General features: G+C 23.9%; 1 protein-coding gene and 1 long non-coding RNA gene across 3 annotated transcripts in view; both read left to right on the top strand.

The window, feature by feature from the left end:
• The window catches only part of LOC122855790 (transcriptional activator cubitus interruptus), a 43,986-nt gene extending 26,384 nt beyond the window's left edge, over positions 1–17,602 (top strand). For both annotated transcript variants that reach the window (XM_044157417.1, XM_044157418.1), the window contains exons 2-8: positions 8,793–9,049; positions 9,226–9,315; positions 11,214–11,405; positions 12,976–13,895; positions 14,198–15,151; positions 15,239–15,493; positions 15,572–17,602. In XM_044157417.1, coding sequence (XP_044013352.1) covers positions 8,793–9,049; positions 9,226–9,315; positions 11,214–11,405; positions 12,976–13,895; positions 14,198–15,151; positions 15,239–15,493; positions 15,572–17,188 — 4,285 coding nt within the window. In that variant the 3' untranslated portion in view covers positions 17,189–17,602. The remainder of the gene's footprint in view (positions 1–8,792; positions 9,050–9,225; positions 9,316–11,213; positions 11,406–12,975; positions 13,896–14,197; positions 15,152–15,238; positions 15,494–15,571) is intronic.
• Positions 17,603–19,927: 2,325 nt separating this feature from the next.
• Positions 19,928–20,636, top strand: LOC122855792. Its single transcript, XR_006374095.1, has 3 exons — positions 19,928–20,041; positions 20,149–20,222; positions 20,309–20,636. It is a non-coding gene; the product is annotated as an uncharacterized LOC122855792 (long non-coding RNA).
• The last annotated feature ends 1,272 nt before the right edge of the window (positions 20,637–21,908 follow it).

Here is a 21,908-nt window from a genome sequence, read left to right as displayed (position 1 = left end):
TTTCTTTGCTTTGATTGATTGCGAAGCTTTTTTTTTTTTTTTGAAAGCTTGTTTGACTTTAATCTGTATTTATTTAAAATGAATTTTATTGTTTTTTTTTTGTTTATTTTTTGTTTAGCCAATGAATAAATTGTCTGAATAAATTAATTTATGATTTTTAATTCAGTTAATTTAACATGTTAAATGCACGTTTTTAAGGCGTGGCGCTTGCCTCGTCGATCAGTGACAATTTCATCGTTGATATTATTCTCTTGTCCATGTCGTTTCAATGATCCATACAACCGAAAGTAATATATATACAAACATGTATTTACCCCTCTCTTTTATATTTAAAACTTTGTTGGTTATTATATATATTAAATATAGAATTACGCACGCGACAAAATTTTTTTTATTTTATTATATTTTTTTTTTTTTTACCACGTGTCTAACATGTTTTTTAAATTTGTTTTATTTTATTTATAAATTATTTAGCATATGTTTAATAAATAAACAACAATTAATTAAATTTAATAAATTTATTTATTAAATTTATTATCAATCAGCCAATTTTTTGAAAAAAATTAAAAATTTTATTTAAATTATTTCTTTATCAATTTTCAAAATTAAAAACCAATGTATTTGATAATTAATCACTCAATTTCAATCTTTAAAAAATATCATAAAATTAATTTAAAATTGTCGTAAAATTATTGAATCAATAACCCAATTAAAAAAATTTTCAAAATTAAATTCAATTAACAATTTAAATAACCAATCAATTCACAAAATTAAATAATCAAATAGCGCCAACAATTGTCTCAAAGTAAAAGCAACAAAAAAAATTCAATGAATTCAAAAAAAAAAAATTAAAAAAATAGTAGAATACAATCAGGTCCATCGCGGCCCACAAGACACAACTCTTTCAGGTAGACATACACACACACACACACAAATAAAATATTTAAAAAAAATATATATAAAAAAATAAAGATTGTGCCCTTGAATTCTCCTGGTTATATTTATTTATATGTATTTGAAAAGATCACTCTGTTTGTGAGTTTAACACGTAAATGTTCAAACTATTGTGTCCACATGCACATATCCACTGTAAATATATTTTATTTATTCGCAATTCTTTATATATAAAAAATAAAAAAATAAAAATGTATATTGTGTCATGCATTACAAATTTAATTGTATGTGTGTATTTTTGTATTTGCAAAAGAAACAGATAGACGTTTTCATTTGGCATTATAACAAAGATAGATATACGCACATATTTGTTACGATACGATGTCTTACCCTGTCTTGGCGACGTGATTCGCCTTTTCAATCGAATAAAGACCTCCGCCAGGTTGACTCTCTTTCATTCCCTTATAACCAACCAACATTATCTTTTTATTATATCCTCTTATTTTATTTTTTTCATTCTTCTTTTACTCTCATCTTCTCAATTTTTATATTTCATTTTTTGTTAATTTCATTTTTCAACGAATTAAAGCGTCAATGACACAAATTAATTTTTAAAAAATCAACTTAATTGATTATGAAAAAATATGTCCAATCAATATCACCGAAATAATATAAATTTTCATTTAAACTGTGTTATTATTTTCAACATTCATCATTGGTTTTTATTTTAAAAAATTTATTTTTACAAAAGCGAATTTAATTCATGTTTAAATGGTAAATTTTTTGGTTCAACAAGTAAGCTTACTGAGAGCTTTACACTTTGATTCAATTTTAAATTTAGCTATATAAATTTAGTTTGTTATTTTATTTAATTTATATTTTTTATATTGTATTATTAATTTAATTGTTACATTTTTTTATTATTGTTGATTGTTGGAAAAATAAATTTAACAGTTATATATACATTATGTACTCGTAATTTTACTACTGGAGTAAAAGCTCATTAATGGAGAGACCGAGTCATGTATTAACTCTGATTCTTGTTGGTAATTAGTGCCACTAACGAGCCACGCACTTTATTATTGTTATTATTATTAAATAAAAATAATAAAAACAAAAATGAAATTTATATTGCTTTAAATGGACAACAACTTTTTAATAATAAATATGTAAACGATAAATAATACATGTTATTATTAAATACATAAAAATGAATTAGCTTAAAAATAAAAAATTTTATATTATTTAATTATTTTATTATATTGTTTTGCTTTTTTTTACATTGTTATTATTTGATGAAAGAAAAGATAATTGCACAATTTTTTTATATCATTATTTGAAGAAATAACTCTTTTTTTTATTTTTTTTTACAAAAAATAAAAAAAAAAGCTCGCATCGAATTATTTCTGACTTTGCACGGTTGAATTTTTACGAGAATAATACCGCCTTTTGACTTCACTCTAGCGAAACAAAAAAAAAAAAATAATTTTTTTCTTTAAAACTCATCTAATTGCCAGACACTTTTCTTCAGCCTTGAATGCAACACTTAAAAAATTTTTACCACCCTACAAATCATCAGCTTCAAGACTATATTAACAAAAAAATAAAAAAAAAAAATTTTTAACCACAGAAAAATATAAATCATAATGACTTAATAATATTTATAATTTTTTTTTTTGAGGTCAAAGTTAAAAAATTCCATAATGAATATAAAAAAAAAATAATAATAAATTAATTTTTGCAAAACAAGGGGGTGGAGGGTTACTCAAAACTACCCCCCTTTAAATAATGAAAAAAAAAAATTTTTAAATAGCTTTAATTTATTAACAAATTATTATTTATTTAATATTTTTTTTTTCCTACAAAATTCTTAATATATTTTTTCGTTTTTACCTGTAGAAATATATATATATATTTTTTTTTGTTCATTTTGCAAAGGGCGGGTCTCTGCAGGCCGAGTTCTTATTTATTACCCGGAATATTAAGTTACCCACGTTACCACGGGGCACCAGTGTGTATCCCCCTTTTTTTTTTTTTTTTCTTATTATTTACCTCTCATGTATTGCATCCTTCTGCATAAAGATTTTTTTTTTTGTTTTTTTTCAACTCGTCTTGTTGGTTATGTAGTGGTACACATACATATGATCATGTACATCCTTCGAACCCTTTAAATTTTTATTTATTTATATTAAAAAAAATAAATAAAATCATATCGTTATTGAAGGATCTAAATTGATTTTAGATCATGAAAAACGATTATATGCAATCGACGAGTTACCTTTTCGTTAATTAAGACTTAAACCGCCATAAAGAGCCATTTAAAATATACCTTGCAATATCATTTTATTATATTAACATTTTTATTTTCTTCTCAACGAAATTGATCAATCAATTTGTTAAATTTATTCAATATAAATTACAAATTATCAAATGCATATTCTAATTTTTAATTATTTATAAATTTAACTATTTTTTTTTAATGATAAATACATGATCTATTGACCTGATTACCACGAGTTTCATTACCTTTTGTAATTTATTTATTAAAATATTTCTAAATAAAATGCAGGTACAATGAAAATTGTTCGAAAAAAAATTTCATTATTTATTTTTTTAAAGGGGTTATTTAAAGATGTTTAATTCTATTTTTATAGATTACTTTTATCAGTGCTTTATGTATTTTATTTTAATTGTTTTTGATTTTTAATTTTTTTTCCATATGAAAAATTTAAAAATCAATAAAATAGTATAATATTATTGTTGTAAAAATATGGATATGTGCATTGTAAATAATATACACATGAAATGAACTGATTTGTTTGTAAAAGTTTGCATTATATGTTAGTCGATGAGCACCGCGTCGGGTGGTAGTGGAGGTGTGTCGACAATCAAGATTACGTGGGCGGATACACGAGCAGCCCAACGCCGTTGGCCTGCTTGCCCTTTTTGACCATATACAATTTCTAACTATTTTTTTATTTATACATATACTTTTTTTTTTTTGTTTATATCTATATATTCTTTTGTATCCTGTTTATTTATCAAAAATATATTTTATTTTATCAATTGATCAATATTTAAATGAAAATTTAATTTAAAAAATTAAAATTTCATAATTTGCAGTGATTAAAAAATTTTTTCATTTATTTTTTTATCTTGAGGTATAACTTGGTTACAATAAAAAAATTATTTTTTAATTTTTAATACACAATTTTTTTGTGGAGGGAAATGGGAATTATGCACAGTGTCTTTAATTGTTGCATTTAAAAAAAAATTGCAAAAATGAAAAATATAATTTTAATAATAATAATATTAATATAGAATTTAAAAAAAAAAAATATTTTTAAACCATAAGACAACCCTTAAGGTCTTAATTAATTAATTAATTAATTTGCATTACATTTATTTAAATATTTAAATATTTAAATATTTAAAATGAAAAAATCAACTGAAATTTTTTTAGTTCACGCGGTTAACTCGTCAACTGATAGTTGCAATAACTTTCCATCAATACCCGTATAAAAAAATTTAAATAAACAAAAAAATAACAAATCAAAATTCAATGTTTATATATATATAAAAATATTTGATGGTGTTTTTATACATTGCATTTGGCAAACATGGTAGTCAAAAAAAGATAAATAAGAAATAAAAAAACCAACAAAATGTTAAAGATAAATTCATGAGCACGATGTTTCTTCTCCCTCTTCAAAAATAAATAAATAAATAAATAAAAAATAAAGGGTTGCAAGGGAAAAAGAAACCTTTTTAATTTTTTTTTTATTATTTTTTCATGTTGAACGTGAATACCAACACGATGATCTACACTATACAGTATGCGTTAACTTTTACAAACCAAATTTAATATAAAAAATAAATTGTTTATACATTTATTTCGCAATTTTGTTGTGTATTATTTTTTTTATTATTTTTTTCATTTAAATGCACATGTACTGAGGGTATTTTATTGGCGACAAGTTTACCGCTTCGAAGTACACACAAGGCCACATTTTAAAAAAAAGTACAAGGTGTCAAATATTTTCCTCCACATTATGATATTTTTTTAAAAAAAATATTATTTTATAAAAAAAGATAAAAATATCATATAAAAATTTTAAATTGATACATAAATTTAAATGAACAAAAAAAAAAAAAAAAATTACATAAATAACTTGTTGAATTTTTATTTAAAAAAATATTTTTATTTATTTTAAAAAATAAATTGTTTGAAATTTTTTTTAGATATTTATTTATTTGATTGGATGTATTTATTAATTTTAAATTTATAAAATAATTTATTTATTTTATTATTTGTTTATTTTGCAAATATAATAAATAAATTTCTGAGAAATAGTTGTTTGATTATTTTTCGATATTCAGCACCTGGTCGATAGAGTCATTAGTCACGTTTTTTTTATCCATTTTTTTTATTCTTTCAATTTCATTTTACCTGTGCTTCTTTATATACCTGACACCGACCTTCTCATCCTCTCTTTTCCTCTCTCTTGTCCCTCTCTCATTCCCATTTCATCTCAATATCTAACACACCTTTATATCCATTATCCATACTTGCACTACCCACCAATAAGTCAACTTACTTTTTTTATTTTTTCTTTTACTCCTTTTTTTTTTTTAAATATCTCTCAAATATTTTTAGATATACTGTCACTGTCACTACTCTCTCTTTTTATATTTATTTTTTTTTTTTTTCAAATTTATAACATTATTTATCTTTGTTGTAATACATTTTTATTTAATAAATTTTATTTTGAATGGAAAAAAAATTCAAGATAAATAACTCAATGTGAAAGTTGATTGAAATTTAAAAAAAAAATTTTTTTCTAAATATTTTTATTAATTAAATAGTATATAGAAAATTTAAAATACCTTAATTTGTATTTATTTAACAAATTTTTATTTGCTTGAAATAAAAAAAAAATGATAATAATAAATTTGTTTGATGAATAATTCAAGGTGTATAGTGCGATGTTGTAGAAATTTTTGCTCACAAATTACTTGATTAAATTGTGTGTGCTTGTCATCCGTTACGCATATGAATTAATTTTTTTTCACCAAAAATATATTGTCTGATAATTTTTCTAATAAAACATTACATTGAATTTTATTTGAATCAACATTTACAGTTAATTTATTTACTCAATAAATTACTATAAACAATTGTTTTGAAGATTTAAAAAAAAAAGATAATTCAGTCTCATTTTTATTCTAATTTCTAATGGATACTCATTGACCTCGATACCAATACCACCTTTAAACTTGATAATAATTGGTATTTTTATTTATCATTATTTTCACATTATTATTATTATATTATTGATGCAAACTATAGTTATTATAAATATTTTTTTCTTTATTTAAAATGACAAAATACACCTGCATTTTATCCTCGTTATTATCAAATTTATCAACAACATATGTCAAGTATTTATAGGTATTTATTAAAGAAAAAAATATATCCCAATATATTTTTGAATATACAATTATATTTATGCGTAAATATACAATTTTTTTAAATTTTTATTTCATATAAATATTTCTTACTATGCCGCCCACGGCGAAAACCGCAAATGAAGACATTAAAATGACGAAAGATTGCCTGTTGTATGATTGGACACCAAGGGGTCCTCGATTTGGTGGTCCGAAAAAAAAAAAAAAAAAAACATTGCAAAAAGAAATAAATAAATTATTGTTCTTAAAAATTTTTATTTATTTATTTTTTTAAATGGAATATAAATTGAAGTTTTAAATGAAAAATTTTAATTTTTTTTTTTGAATTCTTTAGAGATGAAATTAAAAAAAAAAATTATTAGTATCTTTATTTATTGCAAAATTAAATTTACAAATACATAAACAATGATAATTTTTTGTTTAGTTTTATAATAAAGATGTCTTGTTTTTTTAAAATTAATTATTTTCAACAAACCATTATTAATTATTGATATTTTGAATTTATAAATTTTTAATTTTTCATATTAAAAAATAATTGTTTAATTATAAAAAAAAAAAATAATAAATAATAATAATTTAATATTATTTATTATAGTTAAATTGTTGTCGTATTTTGATGTTGCCCACATGATTTCAACTGTGGATTATAAATATCTTTATTAACAAGGTGGAAAGTCCGGTCTAAAGCCAAAAAAAATAAAAAAAAAAATATTTTAAAAATTGAATAAATCAGTCAATAAATATATTAACATATTTATATTTATTTTATTCATCGAATTCGTTTCGATATATAAAACCACCATAATATTAATTAATCAATAAAAATAAAAATATATATTTTCTAAACAGTTATAAAAACACAATTTTATTTTATTGCACTTTTATTAAGCCATAAAAAGAAAAATCAAATAAAAAAAAAAAAACAAAATATTCTAAACACTGTCATTAATAAATTTCTAATTAAATTATAATAATTATCATATAATTTTAAATTAATTTGTTCCAATTTGTTTAATATTCAATTGATTTATTCTTATTTTTTCGAATTTTTTTTTTCGGAATTTTAAACAACCGGAAGAGCGGAAGAAGCTGTCGGTGAATAAATAAAGTTTAAAAATTCAAAAGAACATGATTTTTTTGTTCATTTTAAAACAAAAAAAAAAATCAGTAGTATATAGAAAATAAAATCAGTGTTGAGAGTGTAAAGCGCCATGCCCCTAGATAAAGATAGATGTGCTGGTGTTTCCGGCGTGTCGAGTTAACGACTCGAGTTTTTATTTGTCCATATATACTTTTATCCCTCTTTCATAAACACAAAAAATAACTAAATATATTTATCTCTTTCTTTAATTTTCTATATATATATATACACCGTCGGCAAATGATGTATGAAAATAAAATAAAAACAAGTGTGTGCAACGTTGCGTATTAACGAGGCAAGCGCCTCTGTCCCATCCTCGTCACCATCATCATCATCATCATCATCATCTTGCCGACATTAAAAATTATTAAAATAAATAAATATATGTTAATAAATAAATAATATACAGGAAAAAAATTACAAAAATTACTGAAAATTAGTCTGGCAAATTTAAAACCCCACACAGGGTTTAAAATTTACACAAAAATTTACGCAACATGAACATTGAATCATCATCTGGCACTCGGCAAAATTTTCAAAATAAAAATAATCTATTTTTTTTCATTCATAAATTTAACCTAAGAAAAGAGTAAAATAATATTTTAGATAAAAAAAAATTTGTAAATAGCTCATTTGCATAATTTTTAAATAAATAATTTAAATTTAATTTAATAAATATGTTCATTAGCCTGTTGACATGACCAGGGTTGATATATATATATTTTTTTTTGTATTTTTTTTTTTGGTAGCAAAGTGGGTAATCGAGATTTGTAGACACTGGGTAAATAAAAATTTGAAAGACACAGTTTACTCTGTTGTCTTTAAATAAATGAAAAAAAAATAAAAAAAATAATTAAAATAAATATTAACACTTTTGATTATTCCAAATATTTATTTAAAATATTTATTTAAATTTTTTTTTTTTTACAATAAACATATTTTTATTTATAAATTAAATTTGTCTATTACTAAAAAATATATGGCTTTGCTATTTTACATTTTGAAGGCACAGTGAATTGACTCTGTCGACGTTGCGTTTCAACAAAAAATATTTACCGACACGGAAACTTAAATATTATTAAGTATATATTTATATATATTATTTCTTGGATCTTTGATGTTTATAACACGCGTCATTAATAAACATTTTAAGCGTATCTAATTGTCATCCTTCAAAAATATTTTAAAAACCTCAAAAATAATAATAAAAAATAAAAAAAAATACATAATTATTTATTACAATATAATTTTCAAAAATAATTAATGATAAATATATTTATTATTACAGATTATCTGGTGGTACAACAGCAATTGGTAGCGCTGGAGCTGGAAGTCCAGGTTGTGGTGCTGCAAATGGTAACGGTACAACTGGTGATATTGGTAATTCACAAACAACTGGACCAACAAACGGTGGTGATTATTTTAGGCGTAATCATCCATTGACGGATCATACGCCTCTTCATCCAGCATATCGTCTCAACTACATGGACCACCTCTATCACCAACTTCAGGCCTCTACACACAGTCCCAACGCCTCCCTTCACGGTAATTATATCCAACTTTTTTTTTTCTTTGTCGAAATATTCATTTGTCTTCACCTGAATTGAGATATCAATTAACCCGCATATCCGCCGGATAAAATTATTTCATTAAACAATAATACAACTTGACAATATCAACATAATAATAAAATTTTTTTGTCCTTTTTTTTTTCATTCAAGGGCTGGGTGGATTGGGGCCAGAGTACCTTTTACATACTGCTGGTCCTGCAAGTACTCTCGCATCCTCGGAATTTCCATTCTCAATTGACGGTAAGTTTTTATAAAATTATTATTATTATTTTTTTCTAAATATGTCTTTTTATACATTTTAAATTGTTGATTAAAAATTAAGTTGAAAAATTATTTTATAAAATTGCAAAGTAAACTCGTTATAAAAAAAAATGTTGTTTTTTTTTTTAATTAATTAAAATCATATTGAAAATGAAATAATAAATTTATTTTATAAAATACCCTTTAATATACATATTACTTGATTTTTATAAATATTATTTTTATTTATTTATTTTATTTTTAAGTGTTTACTTTGCTTCAATATAAATATCTATACAATAAAATTAAATACATGATTTTCTGAATAATTTTTATCTTAAATTGATAATAATGATTATATCAACATAAAGATAATGTTAAATTTAAAATGCCAATGTTGAATATAAAATCAGTAAGAGAATGAACAAATACTCTTGATGGTACCAGTTAAAAAATATAAAAAAACTATAGCAAAAGAGTGAAAGAGAGAGGAAAATAAAAGTATCAAGTAAAAGTATATCGTTGCTTGTTGGTACATGTGAGTGAGCTTGATAGTTGATATATAAAAATAAAAATTGAATAACAAGAGTTTGAAAAAGAGAGTGAATTGAATGAGGTAAAATGAAAAAAAAAATAAATAAATAAAATATATAAATAAATTAAATAAAAAACGATGCTGAAGAGAGTAAATGTTGAAAAAATAAATTTGTGTTGTAAGGCCGAAAGGGCAATTGAGAGTCGGGGAATATATTGAGGAGGTATTAAGGGGGTTGGTGAGGAGATGAAGAAGATGAAGAAGGTTGTGAAGATACCCCCTCGTTAGCCACCACCGTGTGCATAATTGAATCGACTCCAAGCGACACGACCTCATTAACACCTTACCTCGATCCTGACTACAGGTTGTCTCACGTTTCCAATTCCTCTACCAGCATTACTTTTTATTCTTCTTCTTATTTTTATTCTTTTTATTATTATTATTCCATTGACTATATATCTACTTAATTTCTCAACATTTTTTTAATCATTTAATCTGTTAATTTTACATCAAATCAATCTTCATTATTTATTATAAATAATACATCTTGATATTTTTAAATATTATTCTTTTTGTTAAATTATCAACAAAAATATATTGATTTATTAATTTTAATATTGCCAAAAAGATTTTCAGTTAAGATTGCAAAAATTTACGTGTTTATTTTATTTTTTTTCTTTAATCTATCTTGGAATTTTTTGAATATTCATCAGAATTACAAGAGTCAATTTAAAAAAAAAAAAATACAAATAAAATATTTTTTAAATTGATAGATATGTAAAAAAAGAGAAACAAGAAGATTAAATTTTAAATTAAGACAGTATTTTATGATTTTTTATTTTTATCATTTTAAATATGTAAGTTTTTTTTGGTGACAAGATATTTCTAAATGATAAAAAATAAAAAATTCACTGTTTGTAATACAATACAGTTGAGGAAGTTGGAAGAAAAAAAAATCCATGGCTTGTTGCATATTGATTGATCAAGTGAAAAGTAGTTGTCTCTTCTGCTGTATCAAGTTACAAGTATATTTCAATGTTTAATATATATTTTTTTTATAATTTAACACGATATTTAAAACCACAATGTTAACCACCGTTTAAATAATATTGTCATACTGACCTTTATTATTTTTATTATTGTTGATGGTCTTAAAAAGTGGTTTAACATATTATGGATAATTTTTCAAATGTGGTTTTTGTTGAAAAATAAAATAAATGTTTAAATAATATTATTTAACCACAAAAATAAATAAACAAAAAATAATTATACAATAACTTAATTTAAATAATTATCATTATATTTATCAAGACCTCCCACATTTGTGGTATATTTTTTAAAATTTGAAATTTTATTTTTACAGCATCATCAAGACTTGGCAGTCCAAGAGCATCAGCAATAAGAGCTAGTAGAAAAAGAGCATTAAGTAGTTCACCTTATTCAGATCGTTTTGACATTGACAGTATGATTAGATTTAGTCCAAATAGTTTGGCATCATTTGTCAATGGATCAAGAAGCAGTAGTGCCAGTGGAAGTTATGGTCACTTGTCAGCAGGTTTGTTTTTTTATTTATCTTATTATTTTTTATTGCTAAATTCAGACATGTCAATATTTTTTCTTTCAACTCAACACAATTCTATGTAATTTTTTTACGGAGGTGGGATAGACGCGAAGCGTCCCACCATAGTATTGTTTTTTAAATTTAAAATCATATCGTTTTTATTAATCGATATATTTCTATTTAAAATTCATCATGAAAATGAAAATTCATCATGAAAATTAAAATGTAAATATATTGTTTTTAAGAAGAAGGCTACTTTTTTTTTTTTGTCTTGTCAACTTTGTTTATATTGTCATTATTACTATGCTGTTTTTGCGATGATGGGGACACAAAAAAACATAACGACTTTAAAGATCGTTAAACTTCAACTGGCATGATGGTCATTAGAAAATATTTTTTTTATTATATTTCTTTCTTCATCATGTTCTTGAAATATATATAAACTTCCAACATGCTAATAATAATTTTCAAAGTACACTGAAGTTGGACAGTAAATATGATATTTTATTTTAACGATTTTAAAAGAATTTTAAATATAATAAAATTTTTTAGAAATAAAAAAACATCAAAACATGTCATTTCCTGTTAATGCCAAGAGACAAAATTATTCTCATTAATATTTTATTCGATAATGATCTATAAATAACTCAAATTAATAATCTAAAATTACAAAAAAAAAAAAAAAAAATTTATTATTCCAGTTTATCAAGTTTGTTATTCATTTAAAAATTTTATTTTAATTATTGGATATAAAAAATGATAAATATTGAATTGATTAGAAAATTAAATTTGCAAATTTTTGTTATTATTTTTACTATTGATTTATTGATCGATAAATCGGTAAAAAATCAAAAGTATAATGATGAAAATATTTGAGTAATTTTTATTGTAATGTTGTTATATGAAAAATGCCATAACAATATGGTCAAGTGTGTTGTGTTGTGTGTGTATATTCACTTTGAGATTATTACATGCACAAGTTAAGATAACCATATTTGATGGTGTCTGGAATAATCTAGTCATAACAGTTTAAAACAAGCTTGTCGGCACGCAATGAGTATTATTCTCAACAAGAATATCACACTGTGTAATCAAAAATATTATTTACATTAATTTATGATAAATAATTGAGACTTTTATCAATCGCCCTCTTTAATTTCGAGTAATTTAATTTATTAAATTTCATTCTTTGTAATCAATTTATTTTTCAATAATAATATATCAAATAACAATAATCAGATATTTTTTTAAAAAAATTTTATACAATCAGAACAATTTTATCTATTCAAAGAATTTGTCTGCATTTTTTTTTTCAAATGCATATATATAAATCGCAATTAATTTATTAAAAAAGAAAGATTTTTTTCCTAAAAAAAAAAAAAAACAGCTGATTTAAAATTAATAAAAAAAAAAAAAACTTGTCGACATTTAAATTTTTATTTTATTCAGAATATTTAATTTAACATGTCGTTAATATTGAATAATTTATGTTTCTCATTTATAATTAGTCTGGCAATTAAAAAATGTATTATTAATGATTTAATTAAAAATTTTAATTTTTCAGCTATGAGTCCAGCATTGGGTATGCATCCAGGTATGGCACCACATCTTCAACAATTACAAGCTCATTTATTAAGAAGTGCAGCAGCAGCAGCATTGTTACCACATCCATTACAAGGACCACCACCTCCACCACCACCACAATCACATACTCATAGTCATCCACATTCACATGGTTTAACATCACCATCATCACATACACAATTATATTCAGTAGCACCTCATTCATCCCCATCAATTCATAATTCACATACTGGTAATAATTTACCAAACAATAATAGTATACAAAGTAAAAATGAACCAACAGAAGAACGTTCATCATGTAGAAAAACAAATGAAATAACAACAAAATCAATAGCTGCTGAAGCTGATACATCATCACGTCGTGGATCAACAAAAATTAAACGTGAACCAGCAACAACAACAACAACAACAAATGCAAATACAAATTCAGCAACATCAACACCAGCAACAACATTACCAATAAATCATCCACAAGGTTTAAGTCCAAGTGAAGATTTACGTGATGAACCAAGTGATTTTATTGAAACAAATTGTCATTGGCGTGATTGTGGTCTTGAATTTCCAACTCAAGATGATCTTGTTAAACATATTAATAATGATCATATACATGCTAATAAAAAAAGTTTTGTTTGTGGTTGGGAAGATTGTTCAAGAGAAGAAAAACCATTTAAAGCACAGTATATGCTTGTTGTACATATGCGTAGACATACTGGTGAAAAACCTCATAAATGTACATTTGAAGGTTGTTGTAAAGCATATTCACGTCTTGAAAATTTAAAAACACATTTACGTGCACATACTGGTGAAAGACCATATACATGTGAATATCCTGGTTGTAGTAAAGCATTTAGTAATGCAAGTGACAGAGCTAAACATCAAAATAGAACACATTCAAATGAGGTAAGATAATTCAAAAAAAAAATTAAATAACTATTAATCCTCAAAATATAAATAATATTTATCTTGTTTAATTCAATTTTTATAATTAAATTATTAATATTTATTTTAAATTTCATGTTATGCTTGAATAAATTTAATTTTAAAATAAATGTCTGACTATTTAAAGTTTATACTACTTAAAATATATTGCATGTTTTCTATTATCAAGTAAAAAAAATAAAAATAAACGTATATATGATTAAAAATATTTACCAACTGAAAAATATGTTGTTAAATAATATTTTTAATTTATATTTTTTCAGAAACCATATGCTTGTAAAGCTCCAGGTTGTACAAAAAAATATACAGATCCATCATCACTACGTAAACATGTTAAAACAGTTCATGGTGCTGATTTTTATGCAAATAAAAAACACAAAGGTGGTGGTAATGGTGATGGTAGTGATGGAGCTGGTACAGGTGGTAATAGTCCAAGTAGAAGTGAAGATTTACATCAAAAAACACCAAGTTTATCAAGTCCAAGTGTAAAATCAGAGAGTGAAGCAAATAGTCCACCAGGTATGATACAACAACAAGGAAGTCCATTGATAAGTGGTTGTAATGATGAATCAATGTCTGGTGGTGGTGGTGGAGGTGGTGGTGGTATGGCTGTTGATAGTGTTGTACTTGCTGATGAACCATGGAGTGAAGATACTGAAGATTTAGATATTGCTGATCTTCCAGTATCAATAAGAGCAATGGTTGGTGGTATGGAAACTCAACAAGCACCACCACCATCATTATCAAGAAATCGTATGAAAGGAAGATTAAATATTAAACCATTACCATCATCAATGTCAAATGGTATTAGAGGAAGAATAATTGGTACACAACAGGGTAATATTGGTGATATTAATAGACGTATTACTGATTTAAAAATGGAAGGTAATACAAGACAAACAAGTCTATCAGATTTACAACTTAGATTACAACCATTTAGTGAACCAAGACGTGATAGTAATAGTACTGTTAGTACATATTATGGAAGTATGAGATCAACTGATTTTGGTAGTCGTAGAAGTAGTCAAACAAGTGGTGTTAGTGCTGTTAGAATTGGTCCAGCTGGTCCAGGTAGTTTTTATGATCCAATTAGTCCTGGTACATCAAGAAGAAGTAGTCAAATGAGTACAACATCTGGAAGAATTAATCCACCAAATATACAAGGTCCATATTCAACAAATAATCTTGTTGTTCAAACACAAAACATGTCACTACAGGTTAATATTATTTTTTTTTCTCTTTAATTATTATTGTTATTAAAATTATGAAAATTTATAATTTATTTTATTTGGTTTTTTGTATAGGGTGTACAAGGTGTTGCTAATGAATGGACACCAAATGGATGTGTATCACATTCATCAGGTGATAGAAGAATGTCAGAGCCAATACGTGGACATCAAAATCAACGAGTATCACCACCAGTACCACCAAGACCAAGATCAGCACAACTACCAGAATTACATCCAAATCAAGAAGTTGTTTTGGATGAAGTTGGTGAAGGTGAAATGGTAGAAAATAAACTTGTTATACCTGATGAAATGATGCAGTATCTTAATGAGGTAAATTATTATTTTTTTATAATATTATTCAATTAGAAATAAAAATAATTTGACTAATAATTTTTTTCAAATTTACAGCGTGGAAATGAAGTTAGTTATCGTGGTAGTCCCCTTCCAATATGTCAATCACCAATATGCACAAATGTACTGCACTATCAACGTCAACAATTACCATGCAACTATAATAATCAACACAATCAAGTACAACAACCATCATGCTATCCAAATCAACAACAACAACCCCAACAACAGCAGCCCCAACAACCTCAACAACCCCAACAACATCAGCATCAACAACAGCAACCTCCACCACCAGCACCACCAGCAGCAGCAGCACAAAATTGTCAAAATTATCAAGTACCATCACCAGCATATTCACACTGTCCAAGTTCACGAATGAGTCAAGCATCTGGTTATTGTCCACCACAAAATTATCCACAAAATCAACAACAACAACAGCAACAACAACAGCAACAGCAACAACAACAATCACCAATTTATAATCAAATGCAATCAAGTCCATTGAGTCAAGTAATGTCACCAGGTTCACACTATGCACCAAGTCACATGAGTGATCAACCAATGACATCACCAGCAGCTGGTGCATTACCACCACAACACAATAATCCACCACAAAATAATCAACAAAATTCAGCACAAATGACTAGAAATTGTACACAACAAAATCATCAAACATTAACTGCACCATACTACTCACCATACAATTGTCAAGGACAACAAACAACAAATTGTACAACTCAACAAATACATCAAAGCCAAAATTGTCCACCAATAAGTAATCCAACAACAATAAATAATAATACATCATCACAATGTCAAATTAGAAATTGTTCTCATCAATTACATTGTCAAACAACAAATCGTAATGGACAAATTAATCAATGTAATCAAATATTAAATCAAACACAGTGTCAACGTGAACAACAAATGCCATTAAGAAATAATGATATTACAAATTTAAGCAATCAACAATTAAATAATTGTCAAACAGCTGGTATCCAACAATGTCCATCAACAAATATCAAACAAAATTTACATCCAGTACAAACAAATATTAATAACAACAATATTTGTTCCCAAATGACAAATTGTATTCATCCATTATCACCAAGACATAATCAAAATCAATCACCATCAAGTGTTCAACAACAAAAAAATCATAACAATAGTAGTATTAATAATAATTTATGTACAAGACAAAATAATAATTGTAGAATTCAAAATTGTACATGTTTAACAACAAATCAACCACAAAATCAACAACAAAATCAACAACCGCAACAACCACAAACACTGCCACAACAACAACAACAACAACAACAACATAATTTTAATTGTAATTGTCATTGGAATTATCAAAATGATTGTTACAATGGTCATGCTAATGGTGAAATACAATGTCGAGATATTAGTCAAAGTCAACAAGGTTTATCACACAAATTACCACTTGGTATGAGACAAGATTCATACAGAAGAACGCTCGAGTATGTTGAACAATGTAGAAATTGGTCTGGTAATAATAGACAAGTACATGAAACAAGTGTATCAAGTTCAACACATCCATTGTCATTACCACAACCATTACCAGCAAGTTCAAATATGATTGTCAATGACATGACATCATCATTGAGCTCGTTACATGAAGAAAATCGTTATTTACAAATGATTCAATAATAAGTTATTATAATCATTTTTAATTTATAAAATAACATTTTTTAAAAAACAACAGATAATATATAACTTTTTTTGAAAATTAATATTTTTAAGCTACCTCGTGAAAAATAATTAAACTGTGTGTGCCTTTTTCAACAAGAAAAAGTACCTTTTAATTTATTTTTATTTTTTTTTATTTTTTTTTTATGACTGAATGATAGATTTTTATAAGTTTTTTAAATTATTTAAAAGTTTTAAATTAAATTGAGAAATTTAAGCTCAGTGAAGAGTGTACCATGTACGCTGTGATAATTTAAGAAAATTTAAAAAAAAAAATATTAATATAACGTAATGAAAAAAAATACAAAATATTTTCTAAGAAATGTAAAGAAAATAAGGTAGAATTTATAAGCTGAATGTAAAGATTTGTCGTGGTTATTATTTAAGAAAAATATGATCGTTTTTTAGAATAAAATTTTGTAAGTTTATATTTAAAAAAAAAAAAAATTATATTTTACTGTAATTTTTTTTTCCAAGTATTAGTTCAAGAAATTTTTGTATTAATAAATTTTTGTAGAAATCTGAAAGGCCAATACTAGTGTTTAAGATAAATATATATATTTTTTTTTTTTTTATTTTTTTGTAGATAAATTATATGAGTGTGTAATTTGTGTGCAAGTATTATGAAAAAAAAATAATTAATAGAAGAAATAATTAAGGTTGATTCCAAATCAACCCTGAGAAACGAAAAAAAAAAACATTTGTAATTTTTTAAAAACCGGTTAAACCGTATAGATAATAACAATTTAATTAATTAAATTAATTAAAGTGTAAATTAAAAAAAGAAAAAATTGTACTAGTTCTCGAGAGTTAGAGACTTTGCTAGTGTTTTTTTTTTTTTTTTTATATCTCATTGTTATACAAATAAATTTTATATTTCTCAGAAAGAAAAAAACAAACTTAGATAATAATTAGATGAAGCAAATAAATACTTGTGAATATTATACATATTTTTAAAGAAGAATGTTTTTTTTTTTTTTGTAACAATAAAATTGCGCAAAAAATTAAAATAAAAAGATGTTTAACATCAAAGTGTATATATATAAAAAAAAATGAATAAATAAAATTAAAGTGCCTGAAATTGAAAAAATGAAAAATAAATAAACAGAAATAAATTAAAATCAGATTGTTGTATTTATTTTTAACAAGTTTTTTTAGAAAAATCAATTCCAGATTTTGACAATGATTACTCTTTTTTTTATTTTTTTTATTATTTTAACAATGATTACTCGGGATAAAGTTCGGCTATATCTCGCATACGTGTCGAAGGGTAAGGGGATTCAGTTTCCGTGTCTGACCCAGATTCAGCGTTATCAACATCTTCAGCTGCAGAAAATCCCGCCAACAAGATGATGCCAATGATAAACATTGCCATTATAATTCCCTGCAAGTTAAAATCAATTTTTTCATAATATTAATATTGACAATAATTTTTTTTTATTTTTTTATTACCAACTTATTTTTTTAATAATTTGAATAAAATTAATTAATTATCGTACCTTGCGAAAAATATTCATCACACAAGTGCAAAGAAATTTTTTTTTTTTTTTACTGATATGGATATTAGAAAAATGATTGCCTTTTTTATATAAATTTTCAAGGTAAAATATATTATATAAAAATATTCGAAATTTATTTGCTTCGAAATTTTTATAATAAATATTCATCCTTGATAATTTTTTAAATTTATTTATTGCTTTTAAAATAATTATAATTATCATAAAATGACCATCAATAAATGCTTTTTTGAATTACGTGGAATATTTCGATTGCTTCAAGTTATTTATGTATAATTAAATTGATATCTCTATTTCGCAAAAATACGGTCGATTGCATTATAAAACATTTTTTATTTATTATATTTATTGATAATTATAATTGTTGTGGTTAAAAAAAAAACGATATTTAATTGATCAGTTATTCTTCAATAAAAAAATTAATGCCACTTTAATGAATATTATTAATTGATAATTTTGAATGAATAATTTTATAAAAATCATGTTATTTCGTATTATTGTTCAATTTATTTGTAAAAAGATCTAAACATTGATATTTATTATTTAATTCTTTAATAAAATATTTTAATAATAATTTTGAAAATAAATTTTAACGGTTTGGTTATCAATTTTGAGAAGTGTTATTATCGGACTTCTAATTAATTTCTTCTATGAAAGTTATAACGTAATTTAACAAGGACACTTGTTAAGTGTAATTATATTTTTTAAATTCATTATTATCAATTTTAAAAAATTGTTTTATAATATTGCAGTTGACCTTATTTTTGTGGTATAAAAATATCAGCTTAATTATACATTAATAAATTAGAGCAATCGAAATATACCACGTAAGTGTAATTATTTTTTTAAAATTTAAAATTATTATTACTGCTGCAATTATAATTACGTCTTCATTAAATGGAAATTAGAAAAAATAAAAAACTTTTATCATTATAATTTTGACTAATTAATAATTATGTCAACAATTATATTAATATTAATTTTAATTATTTTAAAAGCAATAGATAAATTTAAAAAATTCTCAAGGATGGATGTTTATTATCAAGAATTTAAAGCAATCAAAATATTCCACGTAAGTTATTGAGTTCAATTATATTTTATCGTTAAAATTAATTATCATCGAACAAATGGCATTTTTAATTATTAAAACTATTGCGTATAACATAAAATTCACCGTTCAGGGTGTATATAAAGGCAGGACATTTTCAATATCAAATATACAAGTTTATAAATTCTCTTTGAACTTTTAAATCGTTTTGAATAAAAACTATACGCTACGATGTTTTCTTTTCGCATGGTACTAATTTATTTTATTTTAAATTATTAAATAATAAGACAGAATTAAAAAAGAAAAAAAAATTCATTCAAAATAATATTAGAAATTAATCAATTTTCTTATTTAAGATAATTATCGGGGCATTGTTGATCATTGGCGTCATCTTATCGGAGAATGGTGCTGAAGCAGTTGGCTCATTGGGGTAATATATTGATAATATATATACGTACTTACTATAAAAATTAAAACGTAAATATAAAATTTTTGTGTTTTTTTTTTTGACTAAAGGCAAATGGGATTTCCGGCGAATGGTGGAGACGATAAATAATTTCCATAAATTGTACCGGCAACAAGAGAAGCAGTTCCAGCATCTAAATTAACAAATAATAAATTGAATATTCAAAATTAAATAATATTAAAACGAGAGGAAAAAATAAACTCTCCTTAATTTACGTAAAATCTATTGATAAAATGATTTGAAAAAAATTTGGCTATTTTATTATCTTGTAATAACTTATTTATATTTCGTAAAATTGAAAAATTAAAATATCTGTATAATATTATTTGGAAAATTAAATAAAATAAATAACTTTCAATGTTTGTTTTGGATTTTTAATCAGTCTTAAAATTTTTTTTTTTTTAAATAAATTGACCGTAATGATAATGAAATCGAGTTATCAAGTTAAATGTTAATCATACGTTAATACCCTGAATGTTAATGATGCTGCAGTCATAATTAATTCTTCATAAATGAAAATTAGATCTTTTATTGTTTTAAGTTTGAATAATTAATAATTATATTAATATTAATTTCAATTATGTTAAAAGCTATAGATAAAGTCAAAAAATTATCAAGTTTGAATATTTATTACGAAAATTTAAAGCAATCTAAATATTCCACGTAATTTATTCATGAGTAAAATTGTTATTGAAAAAAAAACATTTTAATTATTAAAATTTTTGTATAACATAAATCTCACCGTTCAGTATATAAAGGCAAGACATTTTCAGTATCAAATATCTAAGTTTATAATTTTCCTTTGAACTTTTAAATCGTTTAAAAACTATACTACGATGTTTTCTTTACGCATGGTACTAAATTATTTTATTTTAAATTATTAAATAATAAGATAGTTATAAAAAATTATTGTCAATATTAATATTATGAAACAATTGATTTTAACTTGAAGGGAATTATAATGTCAATGTTAATCATTGGCATCATTTTGTTGGCGGGATGTTCTGAGACTCGAAGGCAATAGGCTCCTTATTAGGGTAATATATTGATAATATAATATATATTCTTTAAAAATTAAAACATAAATATACATTTTTTGTGTTTTCTACTGAAGGCGCAAGAGAAGATCTGAGGATCACCCATAAACTGCAACAATGCAATACATGCAACAAGAGAAGTAGTACCAGCATAGAAATCAACAAATAATAAATTGAATATTCAAAATAATTATATTATATTAACGAAAAAATAAAAAAAATAAAAAAAACGATTTATTATCTTGTAATTATTTTTTTGTGCAATTAAAAACTTAAAATAAATAAATAAACTCCAATGTTAATTGATTCGGAATTTTCATCGGTCTTAAAAATTTTTTTAAAATTAAATTGACCTTAATGTTTATGGAATTGAGATAGCAAATTAATTTTACATAATAACTTATTATTAAGACAACCAACAACAAACTGTGCTACTCAACAAATACATCAAAGCCAATAAATTGTCCACCAATAAATGATAATATAACATCACAATGTCAAATTAGAAATTGTTCTCATTAACAACAAAATTACCCAAAAAATAAAAAAATGTTTAACATCAAAGTGTATGTATATAAAAAAAAAATAAATAAATAAAATTAAAGTGCGCTTG

This window comes from Aphidius gifuensis, linkage group LG4 (genome assembly GCF_014905175.1).
Source record: "Aphidius gifuensis isolate YNYX2018 linkage group LG4, ASM1490517v1, whole genome shotgun sequence".
Taxonomy (NCBI): Eukaryota; Metazoa; Arthropoda; class Insecta; order Hymenoptera; family Braconidae; genus Aphidius; species Aphidius gifuensis.
This window is presented reverse-complemented; position numbering and strand designations above follow the sequence as displayed.